The sequence below is a fragment of the Pezoporus wallicus genome, unplaced genomic scaffold (assembly GCF_028554395.1).
Source record: "Pezoporus wallicus isolate ANWC-B61680 ecotype Strahan unplaced genomic scaffold, APGP_CSIRO_Pwel_v1 contig_8143, whole genome shotgun sequence".
Lineage (NCBI taxonomy): Eukaryota > Metazoa > Chordata > Aves > Psittaciformes > Psittacidae > Pezoporus > Pezoporus wallicus.
In genome coordinates, this window is record NW_026636259.1 from 777,343 (window position 1) to 802,074 (window position 24,732).

At 44.8% G+C, this 24,732-nt stretch overlaps 1 protein-coding gene across 3 annotated transcripts in view; it reads right to left on the reverse strand.

Annotated features, from left to right (window-relative positions):
• Positions 1-24,732, reverse strand: part of ACACA (acetyl-CoA carboxylase alpha) — a 112,882-nt gene that overhangs the window by 40,155 nt on the left and 47,995 nt on the right. For 2 of the 3 annotated variants that reach the window (XM_057399512.1, XM_057399511.1), the window contains 12 exons: positions 23,881-23,904; positions 21,499-21,642; positions 20,806-20,902; positions 19,392-19,499; positions 17,410-17,466; positions 17,053-17,097; positions 14,621-14,662; positions 14,247-14,462; positions 13,612-13,767; positions 11,701-11,904; positions 9,062-9,217; positions 8,550-8,696 (listed from right to left, as the gene is read on the reverse strand). In XM_057399512.1, the coding sequence (XP_057255495.1) occupies positions 8,550-8,696; positions 9,062-9,217; positions 11,701-11,904; positions 13,612-13,767; positions 14,247-14,462; positions 14,621-14,662; positions 17,053-17,097; positions 17,410-17,466; positions 19,392-19,499; positions 20,806-20,902; positions 21,499-21,642; positions 23,881-23,904 (1,396 nt within the window). The remainder of the gene's footprint in view (positions 1-8,549; positions 8,697-9,061; positions 9,218-11,700; positions 11,905-13,611; positions 13,768-14,246; positions 14,463-14,620; positions 14,663-17,052; positions 17,098-17,409; positions 17,467-19,391; positions 19,500-20,805; positions 20,903-21,498; positions 21,643-23,880; positions 23,905-24,732) is intronic. The other variant, XM_057399510.1, reaches the window with a different exon arrangement.

Consider the following 24,732-nt stretch of genomic DNA (forward strand, 5'->3'; position numbering starts at 1 on the left):
TACATCTCAGCATCCAACTGCAGCCTTTGGAAGAGAGAGATGCTGTAGCACTTTGAACAGCAGGAGGATAAACCCCTAGAAGGCAGTGGGATGCTTTGCTCAAATACCAGTACTATTGCCAAATTATAGGAAAAAAATGTATTGATGTAAATCAAGTGGGTACACAGAGACTAGCCCAGAGCCTGACAGAGGAACCTAATGGATCCCAAACAAAACCACGCAGGCTCCTTGGACTTCTGCTCTTCTGCTGATGGACTTTCATAGCAGAAAAAGAGATGCCATGGGCTGCATAGTGTGCCTCTGTGCTAACTCAAGCCCGCAGTTAGAAACAGCAGGTTAAAAAAGGCTGCAAATCCAAAGTTAAAGACTTCAAGATTAAGAAGTAAGGGATGGCTGCCTACACCCTGACACCTACTGCAGCTCAGTTCTTTACCACCCTTTACAGGGCTTTTACAGGGTGCCCCTGCAGCTGCACTGATCCCATCAGCCAGGACCACCCCAGGAAGCTTCAGGCACCATTAGATGAGCACAACCCACACAAGCAACTCAGATGCTCAGGCTTTATACTTGCTAAATACTCATTACCACAGTAAAGTGCAAGATGGAAACACATGAAGCCACTGCCAGAAACCTGCATGATAACCACAGTGAACTGGCACTAACATCCTGGCACCCTCAGCTCACCTGCAAGGCAGGTGACTTAACACTCACCCCAGGGCTTAGGGACTAGTGACTGAGCTCCGTCAGCACCCAGGACTGGGTCCACAGGCTCTCACCTATGCATCTAAGGGATTTTCCTTGCTTTCATCAACTTGTTGATTTTTTGACAGCGTAGAAAACAGGAAAATTAAAAGCTTTTCCTATTTAGATAACTCAGACTATAATAGAATTCTTGGAATAGTTTCCTAACCTGAGACTGTGCATCCTCTACACAAATAAAATTCCTTTTGTTAATGCTGATGAGTAGAACAGGAAAAACTACCTAGCCAGGGCATAGTAAAGAGAAAAACAGTTTATAGCTAACAAATATGGAGCAGTTTAAGAAAAGAAGAATTAAAGTGCTCCACTTTATTAACTTGTGTCTTCCTGCCTCCCCCATGCACAGCATGTTTTGTGCCATTTATCCAGTAAGAAAAAGCACAGAACACAACTAAGGATGGTTTTGCTATGAACAACGTGGATTCTGTCTAAATTCATGGGCAGGGGAGGCTCTCTATTTGAGGGGAAAAAAGGAGATTTTGAAGTTAAGGGCAGCATGCCAAAAAGTGGTGAGTTCACAGGTTAATTAGACAGGCTGAGCTAATCACATAAGAGCACTGTCAGAACAAGACTGGGTGATGGTAAGGAGCAGTGCCTTCAGAACGGGCTCCTGTTAAGAGCCAGCACAGGTTGGAAGAGCTGCTCCTGCCCCAGCTCTCTTCCCAGCACACCCAGGAATGAAGGCGAGAGGGAGGGGAAAAATAAAAGCAGGAACCTTCTTATTTAACTGTTTTTATGTTGGCAAAATGATTTGTGCCCCGGTATTTCCATAAGAAGTGGGGCCATTATTCTCCTGTAGGAACACATTTGGTTTGAAAAGTATCACTGGACAGAACGTGGAAATCAAAGCGGATGAATTATTCACAACCTGCGATCAGAAGTGATCATTATTTCTGATGTTCCAAACTGTGATTAGGATTCAGTGCTCAGATGTCATTTGCTCCCTGAATAGCACAGCAGCAATGCAGACTCGCACGACACACATACATTACACACAAGTTTTAGATATATAATTTTATACACATCTTCTCCCACCAGCGCTTTGCCTTAATGTAACCATTAACAGATAGTAAAAGCACGATATTAACTAACGTTCGTTTTCATGGTGCTCGTAAATGCCGTTAGTTTGACACACAGTGTCAACACTAATCATGGCCTAAAATTAACACCAAAATTGACTTCAACATTAATTGCGCTATCGATGGGAACAGTAATACACACACTGATGCAGTTACAAATCGACTGCGAGTGGCAGCCGGAGCTGTTGACAACAGGCACCGAGGGGAACGGGGGAGAAACCGATCCCAGCTCCTCCTGAAGGCACAAGAGGCTCAGAACGGGAGGCAGCCAAGGCAAACAGGGGCTGGTGTCCAGGCACAGGGAGCTTTACAGTCTCTGTCTGGCAGGATCTGTAATCCCTGGAGAAGCACAGCTGACAAAAGCTGATGTAAATGAGAGCAGTTTAGTATTTGACAGCATCTATGCTTGAGCCGTGCCAGTTGTGCTGGTTTACTCGGCTTCTCTCACAACAAGGGTGATGCTTGAGCTGAAGTACTTGATCATGCTTCATTTTTACTTATTTACATCCCGGTTTGGAGACCTGAATGTGGGTCGTGAAATCTCTAAGTTGGACAACTGAGCTCAGAGAACCCTGGTAAGGATTCTGACTTCTTTCCATTCTGTGGTACCTACATCATATGTAAGTTTTATATGTAAAAATAGATAGAAAGCATGACTACATTTGTATGTCAGTATTTATTACATACAGAAGTTATAATAAGAAAGGAAATGCAACAGTTGAAGGGGTCTGGTATGTGAGCACTGGAAATGCTGAAGCTGAACATTAATGAAAGCCTGCTTTTCCCCTGCTGTACTTGCATGTTCTGACATGTAAAATCAAGGAACATCGGGTTTACTACCCCTTTACAACCTCTTGTCTATTCTGGATGCAAACCAGCGGCCACAGCCCCAGGATGCTGCACAGCCATGGATAATGTGTGTTTAGAAAGGGACCAAAGACATCCCCAGATGTAGCAAGCTTTGGTCTTTCATCATTCAAATCTGATGCCCAGACCTTCAGATCCCCACTCACACTGTGACCAAAAGCTGTGGAGTTTATCTTCAGCATGACCCAACTCCCCAAACCAGGGCGTGATGCACATGTCCTGCTAGAGGCATTCAGCCTCAACGCCTTGACAAAGGTGGAATGCCAAAACCCAGGATTCCTTCATCCTCCTCTTGGCTCTGAAAGAGATGTCATTTAGCCATCAAAGCCGCGGTCGCAGGCAGCAGAGCCAAGCGCGCATTGGCACGGTCCTTCCCAACAGCACGCGGCCAAGCGGATGAGAGATGGGAAGAAACAGTTCCAGGAGGAAACGTGACAAAGGTTTGCTCAGTGAAAGCATCACGTGGCACCAGGGACTGGAGGAGATGTGACTCTGTCCTGTCCGGGTTCTTTGCACTAGACTGGAGGGTGCTCGGATGGCAAGCCAGGGTGGAAACGAGCACTGAGCTGGCTGATGGTCAGGGGAAATGGATGGACACGCAGAGCACCAAAAGGAAAGCTCAAAATAACCTGTTAGAGGAGCTTTTACTGCGCACACATCTGTGAATGAAGGAATGAAGCTTGTGCAGTGTCTCGTGGGGACAGCAAATGGCCTAACGCTGAACCCAAACCAGATTCTCTATCTAACGCAAGCTTCTGCTCCAAGCCCACAAAGTCAATTGTGAACAACACCGCAGCTTTTGCACCAACAAAAACATTTTTGATGAAGTTTTCCAAACAAAACAGTAAATAACTTCTCCCTAGGCAGAATGTGAGGCTTGAAAACGTCAGCTGAAATAGTCTGCACGCAGTGAAGCTACAGACAGATAAAGATACACCAGAGAGTGACATTAGAGGGGTTTTGATACCCTGTGCCTGTCATTAACCACAGGAACATGGGGTGACAAAGCAGAACATGCAGTTCAACTATTAAGCTTTGCTTGTACAATATTCATTAAGCGGCACTTTCAGCCCCAGGCCATGCAGGGACTTTTCCTCTGTCCACCACCATCCTGAGTTTCACCTGGCCAGACCTTCCAAAGCCTGCCAGCTACCAGCTCTGATCATGGATTATTGCTGATCCTCATGCTGCTGAGAAGGGAAAACTGTGACATCTAGTGCCAACAGGGAAAATGACACATTTTCCACGGACACTGCGTGAGCCTGGGCTGAAAGGTAACACAGGGTGTTGCTCCAGGTACTCCTTGCCCTCACTTTCTCCTTGCCCCTGAAGATGAGTTGGATTTTATCAGCGGATGGTGCAGTCCTAGTGCCAGATGATCATGGTAAATTGTAGTCAAAACACATAAAGTGCTCTAGGAAAACATGAGAATGCCCAGCTCAAGAATGACAAGTCTTACATAGGCTGAGGAAATCACCTTTTCACACTAAGGCTTCAGTTAATATGCTAATCTTCAGAGTAAAGCCACCTTCAATGGGCATTACAGGTCCTGCCATCAGCAGAGCCACTGCAATCAACAGCTGAACTCTTTAAACCAAGTGTTTTAAAGACTCTCTGAGTTACCAGCAGTTCTGCACCCCCAGCCCTGCTCACTGCTCTGTGTTCACACTGTAACACAGAAATCTCCTCCTTTTAGCACAGCCATGTAACTACAGAGGGAAATGAGAGGCTTCTCTTAAAGTCTTCTTCTTCAAAGCCATTTAAGGTTAAAATATGTAAGATTACAAACAATTACAAGTGGACTTTTCCCACCTCTATAAACTCTGTACTTTCCAATGGTCTGTGTCTATCTGAAGAGTCAGGCTGAGCATCCACCTCTGGTCCTCAGTTCTTGATATGCTCAATTGTACACTAAATTAGACCCCATTTGTCCCAAAGTCTATTTCAGTCTTTACTCAGGAGCGTTTAGCAGGGAGCTATCACCTGGTGTTTGGTTCTGCTGATAAAATACTGTCATCTTCAGCTCCCTTCTATAGCTGATGGCTCTGAGATTACTTACAAACTGTTCTCCACTTTTCAGTGTGGCACATTCAGCCTTGTCAAAGGTGTGGGCTTACTGAAATCCTGCGGTAGCAGGCAGAGCTCAACACAAGAGTCTGACACATGAGCAGAGGTGTCAAAGCAGCCAGACTAGTAATAGAAGGGATATACACAAAAGAAAAGCCAACCCAACACCCCAAAACCCCGCCAAACTCCTAAAAAGAGAGCAATTAGAGAGCAGGACACAGTTCACAAGCTTAACATGAAGGCTCCAGAACAGAAACCATCCAGCAGGCAACATCCAGGAGATCGTCTGCAGGCCAAAGAAACAGCAGATGCACTTCAGGCAGAGCTCTGGCTGCGCTGAGAACAAGAGGTTGGAAGAAGGCCCAGCATTAGCGATGTGTTCCAGGCAGCAGGGCCAGCAGCACTGCATGCTCCCCATGCACTGTGGCAAGAGGCAGGAGCCTTGTTCAGAAGGAGCAAGCACAGTGTAGGAATAAAGAGCAAGTTGTATTTTCATGGTCCATTAAGTCCTTGGCTTCTTTTGTTGAGACTCCCAGCAAAGAGATAATCACTGCCAAATGAGGTGGTGGGCTACGGTGAAGTGGCAGGGAGCTAAGCGGGGAAACACCTCTTGTGCTCTGAAAGTTGTTGAGAATTCCCATTTCACAGGTCTTCCTGCAAACACAGACAGGTTACAGAATGCTACCTGTGAACTCCGAGAGGACAGGAGAAACTCGGCTCCCAGCTCCTGCTCTGCAGGTGTTGGAGCAGGGACTGGAATTGCGGTTGCTGCCATCCTGCTGAATGCTTTGACCACAAATCTCCTGCATTTTCTGCTGGTTTCTCAATTTCCCTGCCAGCTAAAACAATCAGAGCACTCAGCCTGGCTGAATGCTTTGAGAGGAAGAGTGTCTTGACTGCTTTTCACAGACAGAAAACATAACTGTTCATAGGGTGTAGCACAGCTCCAGCAGGAAAGACAAGCCTACCTCAGAACAGCTGGTACCACAGTGGTGAGGCACTAACTTCCAATGGGAATAGCTGTGTTTGAGTCTGATCTAAACCAAGTACAACAGTGAAATGCACTGAAGAGCAGCTAGATTTACCATAGCCAGAAGATTTCAGCAGACATTTCCTCTTTAGTAACTCAGCTCATTGGGGCTGAACTGGAAACAGCTCATACCCCTGGATCTCAGGCAGAGACCCCACTGCCACTGACCATTAACTAACCAAAGCTGGGGGAATGCTGTATAACATAATACGCAGCACGTATTTAGCAAATCCAAATTCAAAAACTCTTATGTTAGTGATCATCTCCCCTGTAAGGTGATTTTCAGTGTACGTGGGGCTTCTGGCATTCTGAAGTCAAGTACATCTATTTGAGGACAAAACTCTTCCTTAAGAAATGCAGGCAAGTTTAGAGAGCCAAGGAAATGTGCCATGTTTTGAGAATGGTCCCTAGCATGTGGAAAAGTGCAGAACCAATTCACATTTTGAGCAAGCTGCTCTAGTGGAAGATGTCCCTGCCCATGGCAGGGGGTTGAACTGGACGAGCTTTAAGGTCCCTTCCAACGCAAACCAGTCTGTGATGACGATGATTTTCTCCTGCTCCTTGCGGCCTGACTCCTCTTCCTGTGCAATGCTACCAGCTATTTTCACCTTGATGGGTTACCCCAGGGATCTCTGCTACTTGGCAGAGAAGATGCTGTATTTCTCTGCTCAGATGCCATGCAGACTGATTCTCAAACAAAAGGAGAATGGATCCACTTACAGCCTTAACAAAGAAAAGGCTTATGCTCTGAATTTATCTAGCATCCTGTCTCTTCCTTCTCCACCCCTGCAGCCATCTCCTTTGGAAAGAGAACCTGGAGTGTGCCTTTGTAAAAATGTGTTTCCTCAGCTGAAAGGAATTAAACCATAAAAGCCTAAAGTCAGCTCATCCAGATAAAGCAAGTGCAGCACAGAGGAATGAATCTGTTCAGCAGCTCGTCGCCTCCTGAATGTCACCTGTCCTTCAGCTTGCTGCTGGAACCTCTTCCTCTCAGCTGTGAATGAATGCTATTGTGTGTGGTGGTGACTGGTGACACAACTCAATACCAAAGCCTCAAACCTCATCCCAGCTGCACACGGTCCTACAGCGACTTGTCCAGCTCCAGTCAGGCTGGGCTGACATCCATGAGCCTCCCTAGGGAGGCACAGGGCACTTCCTGGGGCTCAGCACCGAGCCCTGGGCTGGGATTTCACCTCCATTCTAGAAGTCATTATAAAGCATGTTACAGTCCATACCTCCACAGAAGGGATCTTCAGCAGCCAGACTGAAAAATGCAGAGGAACATCATGCTTCCCCCTTGTCCATCTCACTTTCCAGCAACTCAACCCCTTGGCATAACAGCCACAGAGGCAGGGCTGGAACTTGTGCTTTAGACACCACCACTGCACGCACCACAACAGCCATGTAATTTCTTTACAGATTGAACATAACTAAGTCTACCAAGGGTTAAAAAAGCCTCTTAATTTTTTTTTTTTGTTGTCTTTGGGTACAGAATCTCTTATAATAAGACTATTTGTATTCATACTGGCAGAGTAAACACTACATGTTCATGCCCAGGCAGCTCTGTGCTTGTAATTTCAGCAAGAACAGAGCTACATCCCTGAGGGACTTCGCTATTTCCCCAGCCACCATCCACTCAAAGGCTGAATGAGAACAGAGAAAGAGAAAAAGATGATGGCATAAGCCTCCACAGCAGCACCACAGCCTCAGCTTTCACTGAGAATGCAGGGAATAGCTCATTTCAGGTTTAATTATACTAGTTAAAGCAGTTCTCCTATAGGCCTGTGAAAGACAAGGACGCAGAGCTCCCCTAGTCACCATTTACTGATTAGGTTCAATCTGCAAACATCATATTCAAACCCTTCCCCTGACAAGACACATGCAGTAAATAGTGATGAAAACCCCTATTTCCTCCCATCACTATACTTGACGTTTTTGAACGGAGCTTTTGCAAATCTGAAGTTGATGTATCTAGAAAAAGGATGGTGCTAGTTCAGTGATGCCAAGTAGAAATAAATGATACCAGCACTTAGAAGTGTTCAGATTTAAATGACAGCAGGAAAATTCACTCACTGAATCCCACCTAGCCTTGGCAAAAGAAATAAACACATCTTCTACCAGTGAGCTTTACCCTCTGGTCATTTCAGTGCTGCATCTTTGGTCTGCTGGTGGAATGACACACCAGCAAACCCCACCACAACAGCCCCTTCGTGCTTCACCTGAAGGAGCAGCTCTATTATCCCGGTAGCATTAGCAGGTTCTTAGCCTCAAGTAAATCATTCACTAGAGGGGGATGTTGCACACACCTTGCCAGTGCCTGCTACACAAACACTGCAGGGTGAATATGTCAATGGAGAGCATAAAAACGTTTTTACTTTTTGTTTTTTAAGCAAATGAAAACATTTCTATTTAGCCTTGTAAAACAGATTTTGCTCCAGTACAAACCCCAGGTACCTGGAATCGCTGAATGAGCACCTTTTAATTATGAAGGAAAACCAGCATAGGCACGGGTCTGAAATGGAATCATCATTTACTGTGGAGGTTAAAATACCCATTGTATAGAAGGTATTAATTTTTAATGAAACAAAAACCTCATTTTCAAGGGAGAGATTTCATCTGTGAAAGAGTGAATGAATAGACCTTGTGCCTGGTTGGTAAATTTTCATTACCATTGTCAAACCTAGTCCAAACCACAAAGTACTGCAGGACGTGGGAAGAAAAGTAGCATTAAAGAAAGGGCAACTTGCCTCATTTCCTCCTGGCAGCCTGTTCATGTGCACGAGCTGGCCCTGGTCATCCAACACCAACTCAGTGTACGTGAGGATGTCGGAAGGCAGCGGTGGCGTTGGCAGGAATGCGTGTTCATTCATAGAACCCCAGAGCTTAATCAAAGACTGGGCAATGGAAAGAGAAATTCTTGTTAAGACCAACTGCAAATAGTTTTATTTAATCCACTGAGACTTAATATTCGAGACAGAACACTCCAAAACATCCCTCCCCTGCCTGACTGACAGCAGTCCGTGGGTATCACTTACTCTGGTTTACATTCCAGCTCCTGCTGTTTGACTTATTAATGGAACTACAGAAGCAGTGCATCCACAGTCCTAATTTCTCCCAAAGCAGACTCAATCCATAGCTGTATAAACCCTGTCAGCCACTTCAGGCCATTTGTTGCCCTGACAAGCAAGGGTGCAACTGATAGTAGTGCTCTGCAGGTATACAAGTTAAGAGCTACCCACCAGGCCCCAAGAGCACTTACCTGCCGAAACATCTCAGGAATGTCATAGACATATGATGTCCCTAAAGACTGTGCCTGGAACCTCTTGGACTGCAGCAGGTCTTTGGTCACGTAGGGAGTATTGATGAGCATCCCATGAAGTGGTCCTTGTTTATCCCCATATGCCTGGAACATAATCTGCAGCACAAAACAAGACCAATTACTGTTTCATCCACTGGTCCTATACACCTGTTTCATGCAGATTTCACCAAAAAATCATCAGGATATTTCAGACTGATCGGGTTTGTTTCTGTGCTCTACAAGCACGTTAATACTCCCACAGGATGTAACACTGTGTTTCATCACGCATTACTACCCTTTGGAGACAGAGTGGACCATTACTGCACGGATCCGTGTATCACTGACTTATTGCCCTATCAGAGCAGAGAGCAGCGTGAACAGAGCCACATCCCCACAGAACAAAGTCTGTGACTTAGACGACTTTGCATTCCCCAGCATTTCCCCTGACACCGTATCTATGCCGATGGATTGTGATAGCTGGGAGCAGAGAGGAGAACTCTGTTATTTAATGCACTTGAAGAGCACGGTACCCGCATCTCCACTGACTGATCATGGCAGCTAGGTCAAGACTTGCATATGTCATTTGGCTTGAAGTTTTGATATTGTAAGTTGAAAAGATTTTCCCCGAGTAGCAACATGAATTATCAACTGCCATGCTTCATGGCACCATACATTCCACCCAGGCAGGACTCGGAAGAAATCTATTGCAACCAAGGAACAGGAGGAGCTGCTTAAGTGGGACAACACTGTTCAAATGATGCTTAATGGAAACACGCCTGAGAGAAGAGATATGATTAAGGCTTGGTTTAAACAGAACGGGGATCAGTTCTAATGTTACACGCAGCACATCTTTTTCTAATTGAAGATGAATTAATTGAAGAATTCACTAAGATAAAATTCACTAAGTAAAGTCTATTTTAAGTTTTAGATTAAAAATAGTAGTTCATGCTCGCTCCAGTCTCCACACACTTTCCTTTGTGAAGCAGCTTCTTCAATGGGAGAAGTATTTATTCAGGGTAACAAGTGCTTGTGACAGGGCCTGTGTTGAGAGCTTTTACTACACTTGGAGCCCAGTTCTTCTTGGATCTCTGGAAAGCTTCAGAATGGTTCTGTGGGAAGTGACTGGGAAATGTGTACTGAGCATCACCACCCAGTGCCACAGAAACTGAACAAGAGATCGGGGTCATTCACTCTTTCATGATGAATCTGTTTTTCCAGTCTTCAGAAGTCAAAGCACCCAGTTCAGCACCAATGATTGAGCTCTGTTAGAAGAGTGCTCTAAGTTCAAAATAACTCTGAATACACAGGAGAAAACCACAGACCCAAACCCATCCTATAAACCTCCATCACGAGGGGGAAGATTTACCGAGGTTACTTAAAAACCGAGCGCCTCAAGCTCTGTAAGTCAAACCTTCCTCTCAACTACTCAAAGTTTAATCATAGTAATTCCTATGGTAATTTTTCCATAGTAATTCCTATGGTAAATTTTTTTAATAGAGCCTGGTTTAATATAATGGAAAAAGGATCAAATACTGGGAAGGTTGCTAAAAGCTGCACACTCACAAGCACATTCCCCAGCTTGAAAAACATAAAGCTCATCAGAGACAGAGTTTAAGAGCAAAGGTGACCTTCACAAATGGCTAACAAGAATCAATGTTAAGCTCAGCTACTGGAGATTATGAAAATGCTCTTTTCTTTCCCCATCCCCACTCCAAGGCAGAACTGAAGTAAAGCACACAGCCCCTATCTGCCCTGGGATCTCTGGATGGACTGTATGGCCAGGCAGCCTGCTGGAAACATTTAAACGGAGAAGAGGAGGAGAACAGGTGACTCAGCACTCTGTGTTCAGCATTAATGGTGCCCAAGTGATTTATTCTGCTGCTGCTTCTGCATGGCAGAGAGATTATTACAGAGGGAGAAGTAAACATTGCTGTATTTAAATATTTTTCATGCATCCTATGCTCCATGGATTTTAGCATATGTAGGGATTGCAGTTAACCACACTATTCCTGCGCCATGAAAAGCGGCAATACCAGAATAGCCACAACCATTACAAAAGAGCCCATTATGCTTCATAAAAATGATATAAAAGCACCTTCAATAATTTTATATCATCCTACCCAGGTCATTCCCTGTATCTTTAGAATTTAAAAGACAAGTTCACGGATTTTCTCCATCTACTCAGAGAAACATATAATTAGTAATATTTTTTATTACAGCCTACAGAATGAGCACCAACAGCAATTGCTTTTCTATTGCTTCTTTGAGCACTCTGCCAGAGGAAAACAGATGTACAAATGACCAAAGGTGCATAAAACACAATCAGGAGGCATGCACTTCACATAACCGATTGCATTCTTCACACCTACGCACCTATTGCAAGATTAGCTTTACATTCCTTTGGCAAGTTGAATAGCAATTTTATATCACCTGAAAACACCACAACCCACAGAAGAGCTTCACAGAATCACAGAATAGTTTGGGTTGGGACCTTCAAAGGTCTTCTAGTCTATTCAAAGGTCCTCTAGCTTCATTAGGTATAATGTATCTCCCCCCAAAATGATTTGCTCATCAAACCACAGAGCCATAGGGAACCGTACCTGTGCTGTTCTGGAGTCTGTCACCTCCTTGTACAGGCTGATGTCCAAATAGTAGCCTGACTCGTTGGTCAGGAAGAGCCGAATGGGAATCGCCTTCCCAGTTGGCGTCAAACGGATGTTGATCTTCAGCTCAGCTTGGAGCACACGGAGCTTCCACAGGCGACTCCCGTAGCGCATCACCATGCTCCGCACCGACTCCTCGATCTTAAAACACAGGACAAGAATTCCCTTCACCCTTCTGGACACATCCAGCCCTCGGTCACCCCTCCATCCCCCTGCTGCGAGGTCCTGCTCAAAGGGTTACTGGGGAACATCACACAAGAGGAGAGAGGGAAGCACCAAAGTGCAGCACGTGCCCAGTGCTGCCATGGCACCTCGGTGTCCTTCATTCTCATCCCAACAAGCCTTGAGACAGGCAGGAACTAAACTCAGCCTGGGACTTAGTGAGGTTGAGGGACAGCACTTGGAATCACTCCCATTTTTCCTCATGGCACCTCACAGCCCAGCATGGCACAGCGTGCCCACTGCTTCCCCTTGCTCTGCCTCTCCTCCAGGCACAGTTCACAGCTAAGAACAGAACGCAGGCAAAGGAAACCCCTGACAAACAGTTGTGTAGCACCACAATAATCATGTTTCACCACACACACGGTACGGTGCTCTAAATCACCAAAGCAATTACTACTTGGAGCTTGGCCTTCTGGTGTTCTATTAAACTTGATAATATAGTGCTGTTGGCAAATGGTGCATATTAAAAGAAGGCAATTTATAGGCTGGTTTTAACAGTCTTTCAAAAACTAAAGTCTCTTTTCCACAGCAGCCTAGGGAAAAGTCATGGTACACATCTGAGGGCAGCTGAAATTCCAAGGGCTGAGCAGCCAGGCTTCTTCTGAACTTCCCAAACCTAAACATTTTGGATGTGCCAAGAGAGGATTTATTCCAAAGCGATTTAAGCCATCGATTTTCAATCCTGATTTAAAAGTCATCAAGCAAGAGACACTTACTTTGATAACCAAGTCATCTTTTTAAGCTTCCAGTTACTCTCATAAGGAAAGGTCAGCTCTCACCTTTGGGTAGCCATGAACAGTATGTTGATTTCCCACTAAATGTGGCCTTTACAATTTACTGGGGACTTTCTTTGCAGAGCTTCTGCTAACCAGAAACATGCTTTATGCCTTGACACTTGCATTTATGCATCTGTAAAGTTTAAGGTTCATTTAGTTATGATGTTGATCTCTGTGGTTTGGTATCAGGGAATGAAAATGAGGCACTTTTTGTAGCTGAACTGACAAATTCTTTTTAAGTTCACGATTTATCTCATGTTTTACTTGGACAGAATCTGGACTTTGGTAACAAACAGAGGAGCATTTAAAGCTATTTGCTTATTAAACTTGTTTCTATCAAACACACAATGAAAAAATAAGTTTCACTTCAAATACAAACCATTCTTTTAATAAGCTATTCCTTGGTTCCCACAGAGGAAGAGAGCTGCATTGCCTGAAGGACAGTGTTACTCCACTAAACATATGAGCTCTGCTAGGTCTGGACTCTTACATTTAATATTTATTCATAGATTAGAAGAAAACCCAAAGCTTTCTTCCCTCCTTGCTGCCAAAAGGGCTCTGTTAAGTTACGTGACTCCACTTTCTTCACTGAAAAGCAAAACTCCAGGATCTGTAAAATAACTAAACTGGCCTTCACATTACCACTTAACACTGGTCCCAGCTTCCTGGGCTTTCTGTTGTAAAGTGGCAACTTCTGTTGTAAAGAAGCCACTTGCCTCTCCCCAGTGGGTATTAAACTGTACTCAATCAATAGGTGCCTTTAAATAGCAATAAAAGGCAACAAGAAACCATTTAATTCTGGTGAGTCACACCCATGAAAACAGCAGTTTGGAGCTGGGGGAGATCTTACCTTGGATGGGTCCATGATGACAGTAGGCACGAAATTCAGGAAGATGTGATTGCAGTCCGTGCGCACGTTGGTGTTGTTAAATGCCACCTCCAACTCATCCATGGCTTCCAACAGCAACCGCTCCCCCTCATTTTGCAGATACTCAAAGGAGGCTTCCTGCCAAATTTTGTGAACAGATAATTTACTTTCTACTCCAAACCTCACAGCCCAAGAATAGAGTGTTTGAAAATCTGTGGAAGGAGCTGACTGTGAAAAGAGGTTACATGAGTTTCAGCAGGATGTGCAACCCTGAAGCAGATTCATCACCATCACAGAGCCAGAACTGCCACTGCCCGATCTGTGCACCCAGCTGCCTTGTGCCCTCAGCATAAATCCAAAACTAGATAGGGCAGGAGAAGCACAGGGGAACTACAGCTGCCTCGAAATGCAAGGCCTTCAGACAAGCCACTTGGGCCACCAAAAGATCTCTCTGAAGCAGAGGAATACAAGGTCCCCGAAGGCATGTTTCTGCAGAGCCAGCAAACAGAGGGCACACATACACAGCACTCTACACAGGTAAAATGTTTGCATGCAGGTTGCTAAAATGGCTCAAAAGACCTGGCTTTGGAAAGAGACCTTGCATGGTCAAGACTCACCTTGGTAACCAGATCCGAATGCCTTATAATAGCCCGCACGAAGAACCTGTAGTCTGTCACCTCTGTTCCCACTTCAACTTTAGCTGCTCCCAGGTAGAGATGCATTTTGTGATTGGCACAGGGAATGGCAGTGAGGTCAAAGTTCCGCATTCGGTTCAACTCCAGCTGAAAAGCCAGAGCTGGCTCCAGGTGCCGGTAAATCCGGTCCTCCTCAAACTGGAGGCATCAAACAGGTAGAAAAGAGTGTCAATGAGGAGGGTGGGTTAAAGAAGCTGAAACACCAAGAGCTGCGTTGAAATTGAAACACTGAGCCTAGAAGACAAATTGCAGGAGAGCAAGTCCTCAAGCTCAACTATTAAGAACACCCAACTCACCTTATCCCGGGCACGGAAGGTGAAGAACTTTGGGAACTCCCTCTGAAAACAGAAACAACAGTGTCAGCCCTCCAGAGTAACCCCTCTGCTCTACCCAGAGTGCTGCCAGGCAGACCTGGGCAGCACCACAGCACAGCAGATGACAGGAGTCATTACCAGCTACGTGCTCGACAGCACAAAGGGTGGTGGAAAATCAAGTTTCCCTCCAGAAGACAGCAGAGGAAGCTTAAACCTGTCTTCACTGCTAATGCGAAGAGGATACCTGACTGGGTTTTTATCATTACTGATAATTATTAACAGACAGTAGCAGGGAACTGTCCAGACAACAGTGGGAAACTTTTTTTTTGATTATGATTCCTGTGGAAATGTTTGGGAGCCATACAATGATAATAACACTCCATCATGGAGGCAGATGTACACACGACAACGATGTGCATTCTATAGCTCTCTTCATACTATTACTGCTAGGAATACTCTCTTCCTAAGGAAAACTATGACTTGTCATCTACCTAGTCATCTTCCTTACTTGCTATAAAGTCCCCAGAACTTCACCTGATCAACCTCAACTGAGCAAAATAACCTGTGTTTGGCTAGTTTGACTAACCGGTGGTACCAGAAATCCCACCTGATAATTCAGACACATCAGATGAATCTACGAGCATCAGCTGCACTGAGAAAACTACCACTTCCAGATTTCCTCCCTTCTCTTCCAAATCTCTCCTACCTGTCCTCCTCTGCATGCTGCCAATTCCTCCTCTCATCATCCATGCTCATTCTATCCCTAATGTAATTGCTTTCAAGGCATTTGACGAGTGTGGTGGGCAAATATAATAATTAGATGTGCACACACACAAAAATTCTCAGTGCTTGGGTACCAAAATCCAAAAGAGCGCTCCATTTCCCAGGCAGAAGAATTATCCCCCTGCTGTGTTCTAATCAACCAACCATCATCAAGACAATCACAATAATTTGCCTAAATTAGCCAATCCAGACACCCTGCAAACCACCGAATGTGCAGAGCTACAACAGAAATCATCACAGTTGATTATTATACTAATAATCACGTTAAAAACCTAATGAGATGAGGAAATTGGAAGCTTGCTGGAGCAACTCTCTATTACCTCAACATGCTGAGAACTAATTATATAGACTGTAATTAAAACAAAAACAAACCCAAGCCCAGGCCCTGGCTAAGTTAATAGTTGGTCCAGTAATAAACGGGATAGAACAGGAGCTGTAATAAAGACTGACACTCACAGGAGATCCCAGAGGTGCTCCACAAACTTTGCAAGCACGTGATACACCACACTGCCTCCTCCAGCTTCAGAACCAGGAGCATCCCAGCAGTCCGTTGCTCTGAATGGCAGCTCAGGGAAAGCTTTTAGTGGTGTCTCCTGTTATCCCTTCCCTCCTTTCTGACCACTGACACATGCTACATTCATTATTCACAGGCTTTCATTTTTCACTCCCAAATATCAATTCATTTCTCTAAAACTTCCTGGTTTTAAAATCTAAAGCCTGAACTTCCTTCCTTAAGATCCCAACACCTCTCCAAAGAATCCTATCTCCTACATAAGCCATTGACTGATACATGTCTGTGCCTGTACTGCGGCAGCAATTCCCATGTGGTGATACCCACATTTGTACAAACACTATTTATACTGGTTTGTAGGCTGCTTTTCCTCTCGTGCAACTTGCTAAATCGCATGTGTGGAGCACAGGAGGGATTTCTTGCACCTTCAAGACTCCTAATGATGTCCAGAGTTGTAAAGCAGATATACAAGGGATAAAAATCTTATTGATGCCTTACAATGCCACACTGAAAACAGGGTTAAGGTGGCCCTCACTGCTGCCCAAGCCCTGGGGAAAGAAGTAATCCTTAGCAGCAAGAGCATCAAACATTTGCCACCTCACAAAGCTATTATGAGAAGTCCAACAAGTCACTTCAACTACTCCTCTGAGTTAGCGCCAGGGAGAAGATTAAAGAAATCACCACACTATGCAAGAAATACAAGCATTTAAGTTGATGATTGCATTTTAGAACACAAAACACCACCAAACCAAACAAGCCCTTTATTAATGTGGCAGTCATGAGCTCAGCCAGGTATCAAGAGGAACTTGAGCACGTGAATGACCCTGCTGAGTGCAAAAGGCCTGTTCCTGTATTTGAAATGAGATTTCAATACTCCACGTAACTCTGACACCAACGTTGGCATTAAATCATAGATCCCAGACTGGTTTGGGTTGGAAGGGACCTTAAAGCTCGTCCAGTTCCAACCCCCTGCCACGGGCAGGCACCCCTTCCACTAGGGCAGGTTGCTCCAAGCCCCGTCCAACCTGGACTGAGAACCAAAGGAGAAACCTGGAGTCATTTACGTGTCTCCTGGCCTCAGGTCAAGAATACCACCGTGGTTTAGGCCCTTTTTACTTACATGAAATCTCTGATCCACCTCATAGTTGACCTGTTTCCTGAAGTCCTTACAAACGAAACATACAAACACAGGGAGACAAGGGGAAAAACAAAGCAGAAGAAAGCTACCAATTAGGATGAAAATTAAAACGAATTAATTCAAGAACACAAAGGCTGCAAGGATGGTTACAATTGTAAATTCATTCTCTTAAGCAAATTCATCAAAACCATTTCAAATTTTAGAGAACAAAACCAGTGAAGAAAGAACTAAACATAGTTAAATACAGCTTTTAATGGGGGGAAAACACACATGAAGTGTCAGAGCTATTATGAGCTAGAAAGCGAAGAGTGCTGAGCAGCACGGGAGATGTCAAAATACCTTTTGTGCTACCAGGAAAGTCAGCCTCCGAATCCCGTGTTCAATCAGGACTGATTTCTGTGAAAGGCAAGGATGGAAGCAGGTGAGTGGAGTAACAGCACCAGAACCAGTCAAAACCATGTCAAAGCCTTCCTATGAGCTGGAAAAGCTCCACGGAAGCTCCTGCATCTCCGCTGCGAGTTCCCAGTCCGCTTCAGCCTGCTCGCAGGTAGGATTTCTCATGTGGTGACCGTCTGGCAGCACACACAGCAAATACATTAATTAAATCTGAAGAGGTAAGTAACCGAATCACGGGAACACGGCATTCCAGCTGAGCCGCGCTAACAAGTACAGCAGAAGAGTCGCAGCCAAGCCTTGCAGGAAACGCTCTTGCTCCTTTGCCAAAGGAAGTTGGCCTTTTCTTTGCAACGATCCCTTTGCGAAGGGAGCCCAGCAGAGACCGAAAACAACGGGGAATGAGGTTTAAAGGAGCTAACCCAAGGAAGGAGGCAGCACATACTTGAGTTTGGCACAACAAGCACACAGCCAACCCAGGCCAGATGTGTCAACATTGCAAAGGTGAGAAGTGAAAGGTGTTATTCGTTTGGGGAGGGGGTTCAAGTAGATTAGAGAACATCCATTCTGGTTGCTTCTTTCTCACATTCCACTAAGCCAAGTTTCAAATGAGCGCTGCCGTCAGTATTTGCCACATCACTGCTCTTTTGAAGTGTTAAGATCTCATAATTCTGCTCCTAAAACTTCTGCCTTTCTCCTCCTTTTTCCAATTTAAAAGCAACAGCAATGGAAAAAAGGAAGAACAAAAAAGAAACAACTGAGGCAGAGCAGGAACAAAACAACCCCTTTCAGCACAGAGTGAAATGTTTTACTAAGGTTAAGCCCTTTGAAAATGAGCATCAGTGACTATATTCATGGCAAGAGGAAGAAAATAACTTTAATAATGCCATGATTTAAAAAGCAAAAATTGTTATTGCTTTTAAAATTCCACAAGTGGCAGACAATAACAGCATAGCAACAGGATTCTGATTACATCGTAATAATGTGGGTCTCACAGCAAGTCCACAGCTATTACAGAGCGATTAGCCATCAGCACCTGGAGAAACTCCATTTACACTGACTGCCTCAATCTCCTCCACAAGTCATTTACAAGTATATGATCCTAATTTCTATTAAAAAAACCACACACAACATGCTGGGACTAGAAGATTATTTGGACAATTTGGATCAACCTATTTGATAGTTTAATGTGGTTTGGAATTCTTTTTCCCCCCTCTCTCTTTCCTTTTATCCCCTCCCATAAAACGCCTGGAGCATGATCAAGCAGATGAAAAGCAGAACTAGTTTTAATTTTAATATTTGGGTATATTCCTTCCTTAAAGAGACAGGGAACTGCTGAAACCATGTGGATTCCAGCCCCATTTTAGAAGCTACTCGCTCAGTCCTCGCACACTGCTTGCAGGTACCACTGATGCAGCAGTGTGGCCCATGCTTATGGAAGAGGCACAGAACAGACCATATCAATTCCACCTTGAGCCAGAAATATCCTACTAGATGCTCCAGGATGCCAACACCACAGAGAACAAACTTTAAGTGCATTAAGACTATTGTAATACAGCAAATACAGACCATTTTAATGTCACTTCCCATGCCTTTAAACAACTGTGTCACCATGGAGAGGGATGCAGGACATTTTTGCAGAGCATCTGAAGACAGATCAAGATTCACCTGATGCATTTAAAACCTTAAAGGCCTTTTATCCTACCAAAAATTAAAGGGCAGAAATCCTGACCTGATGGATTAGAACACACTGCAAAGAGAAACAATGGCCCAGAGGCTTCAGAAAGGTGCAGCTACATCCAAAGCAGCAGTAAGGCTTTTGATAGGATAAATGAAGGATGTAACTGTTGCATTTATTTGTTTCCCAAAGCAAACAGAACCGTCCTGCACAACGACACAGTTCCAGGGAGAGGATGCAGGTGACTTACCTTGCTTTGTGTGAACTCTCTGAACATGGCTGCCAGCCCATCATCATCCACGTCACTGTCTGTTTTAATGGCAACATTGAGAATGTGAATGGGCTCCTCACGGGCAGCCTGCAATCGAAAGAAACATTCCCCATCAGAAAACAGTCACTAACAAGGAGTTCTCAAAGCAGATCCCTAAACACAACTCTAACATACAGATGCTCATGGGGAAATGGCCTCAGCAGAACATGCTGCGCACCAAGGAAAACCATGAGGGAAATCATTGATCAAGCAGCCTTACAAATGTGAAGTTTCACAGGCGTAAGAGTTAATGCCCACAACAGGAGCTTCACTTAGAGAATCCAATTCTGATGGTCACATCTGACTTGGCTAACCCGAGTGTGGTGCACTTGGATGCAGAAGGAATGTAGGGTCAGGTAGTTTCTTTACAAGACACAGCACAGGCAGGACTTTAGAGGACTGTGGCATCAAGAGAGGTGATGAAATTAAGTGAATTCAAAGTGTAGGAGCAAAACAATGTGTGTTTTCAGATCTCCACCAAAATGCAGTAATGTGGAAGCACAAATTACATTAGAGCTTTGAGAAATGTCAAATTCAGCATTCAAGAGCCTGTGGTTAACTGTGAAAAACTGAGTATGAAAAGGAAGTTATCCTTGGTGAGGTGAGGGGGAGGTAAAGAGAGATCTGAGGGCATTAAAGCTGGTGGTAATATTGTGGAACAAGGCTACAGTACTCATGCACATCAAGATTAATGGATCAGTTTAAAACCAAGCCCTGTTCTGGACACAGACTGCATTCCCACAGAGTTTCCTGCTGTTGGGGGGCAGGACAGAGCAGTGGAGCAGCTACCTGTGTCTCTGAGGGAAATTGGTCTTCTGTTACTAAGGACTATGAACCATCTGCTCCCTCTGCCCCTGTACTCCACATTAATGCAAAAACCGAGGGGTTCCTCTCATCTTTTCCTCCTCAAAACAGTGCTGAGAGGTAGAACAGAGGGAAGAATCTGAAGGTAACGTGACTAGGAAGGGTGGAAGGCACAAAGTAAGTCAGACTTAAGGTAAAGGTAGTTGAATATGCAGTTCAATTTCCCGATGCACTTAATTGTGGGTCTAAACTCTCAGTTACGCTGCTGTGGATCCTGTAATTGTGCTGATGTTAAAAGCTACAAACTAGAATTACATGGGAAGCAAGAGATTTTGTTGTAGTTTTAGAACAGAGTCACAAAATGGCCACCTACTTTGAATCACCTGCTGTGGAACAAGCAAACGAATCACATACATAAATACATAAAGCTCTTAACTCCTGCTTCCAGCACTCGAACCAGTGAAAAGTATCTAGCCTGCAGTCACTGCGGCGTTCTGCACGCCTTCGCTTTCCAGGCTGAGAGCAACCTCCAGAGAAAAAACTGCTGTACCTTGTCTTCATCATACAAGGAAGCATGGCCAGCTTCGGGGAAGGTTGGGCTCTGGGGAGGAGAGTCGCAGAAGCAACCCATCACTTCATCAAAGATTCTGAAATACACCAGAGGAGTATTAGTCAACACACTGCTGCAAGCCCACACAGCACTGAGAGCCACAAATCATGTCGCTAAAGTGGGGAGGGAGAGAAAGGAACTCCTTCCCTGTGCAGGACAAACTCAGAAGATGAGGAGGCAATACCTCCTCCACCCCTCTAAACAAAGCAGAGCCTGGATCTTCTAACGTTAGTCAGAGATCTCGTGGTTGCGGGCCCTCACAACTGCTAAAGGTTCTGCAGGGTGGGTTTTGGCCACCCCTACAAGATTGAAATCATAAGGCCCACATCCTCCCACCGACATACATGGGAACAAGAGCGTTAGAGGAAATCAGCACATCTATAAATGATCTTCAATCAGCAGAGATTCAAGATGCTGATTCTTCTGGTTGCAAACTGCTCTTATAACAGTCTGAAGCTTTCCGTTGCCATCTCAAGGATCCAAACAAACTTCCACCTGAAATCCCAGAACTTAGCTAACAAGCTCCAGCCCCATTTAAACCTGCCTCTAGACAAGACAAAGGTTTTCTCCAGTTCCATTTGGGCCCATCCAGGAAGGCGGGAACACACCCAACCCTCACCCTGCCCCACGTACCTGACAAAATCCTCGAAGGTGCGGAAGGAGACCATGCCACCCATGCGCTGGCATGGTGGGGTGAAGGAGTTATCCAGCAGTACATCACTCACGCTGGCTACATGGACCATCCCGTAGTGATTGAGGTTGGAAGAGAAGGACATTCTAAATGGCAATCCAACAAGGTAACAGTTAGTACAGACAAGGGAGAGAAGGGCATCCCTGGATAAAGATCTGTGCACGTATGCTCTGGCTACTTGAAGCGTGGCTGTTTATCCAGTACAACTGCTGCATCATTTGTTAGCTTCTTCAGCAAGTCAGACCTGCAGTGCTGCCTTCAACAAAGCCCCTGCAGTGCTGGCACGCCTTGGTGCCATCAATGCCCTTACCTGGACATTGTCCCAGTGTACAGGAACAGTTAAAGGAGTTGGGAAAGGATGTTATAACCTTTTACAACCAGAATTCCCTAAGGAGTTTCTTGCGATGGCAGGTCAATTCTGGCTATGCAAAGCTGAAGGTGGTTTTCCTCCTGTATGCACATTTTGCTTTACAGGTGGAACGCTGAGATAAACAACAATAATTCTAAGCTTTGGCATTTTAAAGGTTTAGTAAATTTTTACCAATTAAGTTCAAGTGTACCCATGCCATCTTATTGCTTCCACAATTTTTCTGGCCACAGCATAATTTCTGCTCCTCAAATGCAGTGTGGTACAGTGTCCTCCCTAAAGCCTGATGCCAGAAATGGAGGGGTTTATAGTCTGACACTGGAATTGCCATTAAATAAAGTCCTAGTGCAGTGCCTTCCACTTTAACTACTCACCAGATGCACTCCTCCAGTTCATTTAATCCATACTTTAAAAACATTGCAACTCCCCTTATTTATTTAGGTCAGGTTTGATTGCTAAAAGGTGGCAGCTGCTCAATACAAGCAGTTGGCCACAGGACACAGAGCTCCAGACACTCACTACTGTCATACTCATGCCTGATGTCCACCACAGCACACACATCATTCATACAGGACCAATCCCTTACATAAGTGAGGAGGACTGCAACACATTTACACAAGCTCAGAGGAAGGCACTGAGTAAGAGACTTCTATTTAAAGCAGAAGCAGCATTTCCTAACGATCATCATTCCTTCCTGGCAGAGGGCAAGATCCTGAGTATACTGAACATCACTCAGCTCTTGTAAAAACTGGGGTTTGGTTCACTTTAGTAACTGTTTCTCATTTCTGAACATGACTACAGAGTCATCTTCATCCACTGAGGAACCCACTTTCAAAGCTCCCTGCAACATGCTTGAGACCCTCAAGGCTGCTCTGAAGAGAGAGGAACACAGAACTGGCACACGGCAGGGCTCTGCAACACAGAACAGTGCACTCGTGCTTGCTTTGCTCTCCCCAGAGCTTAGGAAGGCACTAATGGAGCTCAGCTTCTGTCCTCCCCAACTGGTGCCACAACAGGAGGCAGAAGGGGATGGGGACTGGAGGCTGCTGATGCTGCTACTTACCAGCTTTACTAAGACTTCTTCCTCTCCACACACAGAAAACCACTGTGATCTGGTCCTAAGCACATTGTTAAAGAGTCTAAAACATCAGCAGTTTGATTAATAGCTCTCCATGCTTAAAGTCACTCTATGTTCCTGTAATTTATTTCTGATTAAGAGCCAGGAGACTTCCAAACCTATTTTTACTATTTTTCCCTAAATAGGCTTGTAAGCAGCAATAAATAATAGGTATTCACGTTTGGAAAGAGAAATATTTTTCAGGACATGCCTTGGTGTACATTTCTTACAACCACTACAAAAAACTACCACAGAACAGTAACTAAACAAAGAGACAGCAGACATTTTTCATGTATTATTTAAAACAAGAAATACTTTTCAACTGAGACACAGGAGGAAAAATTAGTGTCCAAAACACAACAAAACATGCTGTCAGCTGTTTGAGATGTAGATTCATCTATGGTGGGAAGGAGGTGGAAGAGCCTTGAAGCTAGTTACAAGAAACTAGGGTAGCGATAGGTATCAGGTAGGAGTGACTGCCTGGTTCCCTGTGACACCCTACCAGAGGGGCAACAGCTGGAATCCAGTCCCGAAAGCCAGACCCTACAAGCAGCATCCTGCTGGCAGTTTGCTGTGTACCATACTGCAGATGAGCTGAGTGCCCTGGCAAATTTAGTGACAACGGCTGCTGCATGCAAAGGTTTTTTTAAAGGGGAGAGAAAAGCTGAAAACATGTTTTAGACAAAGGGAGAGCAAAAGGGAAGGAAAAAGAAGAGTCATGTTTGAAAGCTTCCCAAGTAAAGGTAAGGGCACTAAAACGAAACAAGTGAAAACATTAAGTATTAGGCTACTTCTTTCTAGTCTGTCTTTTCAAATGTTAAAAGATGACAAGTACCATACCTGTTTAGCGTGGGGATGTTCCCTCTGTAATCAAACAACCACAGTTAGTTACCGATTGGTTAGTGACAGCCATCATCAAGAACTAGCATCAAGCTGATCCGCAGACCAGCAACAAGTTTACACTTTTACTAACCCCAAATTTGTCAACCATCAGGAACGGGGCAGGATTCAACTTCCTGGACCATGAGAAGGCACCCACCACCTGACCTCGCCTGCAGGGCTGCCGTGGGAAGGAGCATACATGCAGGTAACATACCCCAGGAAACCACGCTGCGTTTGCAAGGTACCAGCATTTCTACAGCATCAGACCCACCTCAAGCTCTTTGCGTGCACACAAGCAAGACCAGAGCAGGGAGTTTACACTCCCTGATGGAAGGGCAAACAGCACAGATGCTAAAAGTGACTGTATCACACAGGAAGACTGCAGCAGGTTCAGGAAAACAAGGCAAATCCTCGTTGCCAAACCTCTCCACTAAGCAGCCATGCACTGGCTCCCACAACAAGGCAGTCACAAAGCAAATACATGCACAAACACCATTTAACACGTGGCATTTTCAGCATTTCAAGGCTTTGAATACCCAGAAGAACACGCAGAACTTAAGGCTATTTATAAGAGTATTTCATGCCAGTCCACCTCTTCTCATATTTGCATGCAGACCAGAGCTTAGCGATGCACGTGAGGCAGAAGAGAGCTGAGGGGCACATCTTCACACCAGCGTGTGTGAAGAACTGCTCATGCTACGTTCATGAAAGCACAGGGCTGCATATTGCTCCATGCAAGATGTAGAAACAGCTGTGATCTGACATTCAAAATGGTAAAGACTAAGCTGAAACAAAACCATGCATAAGGAT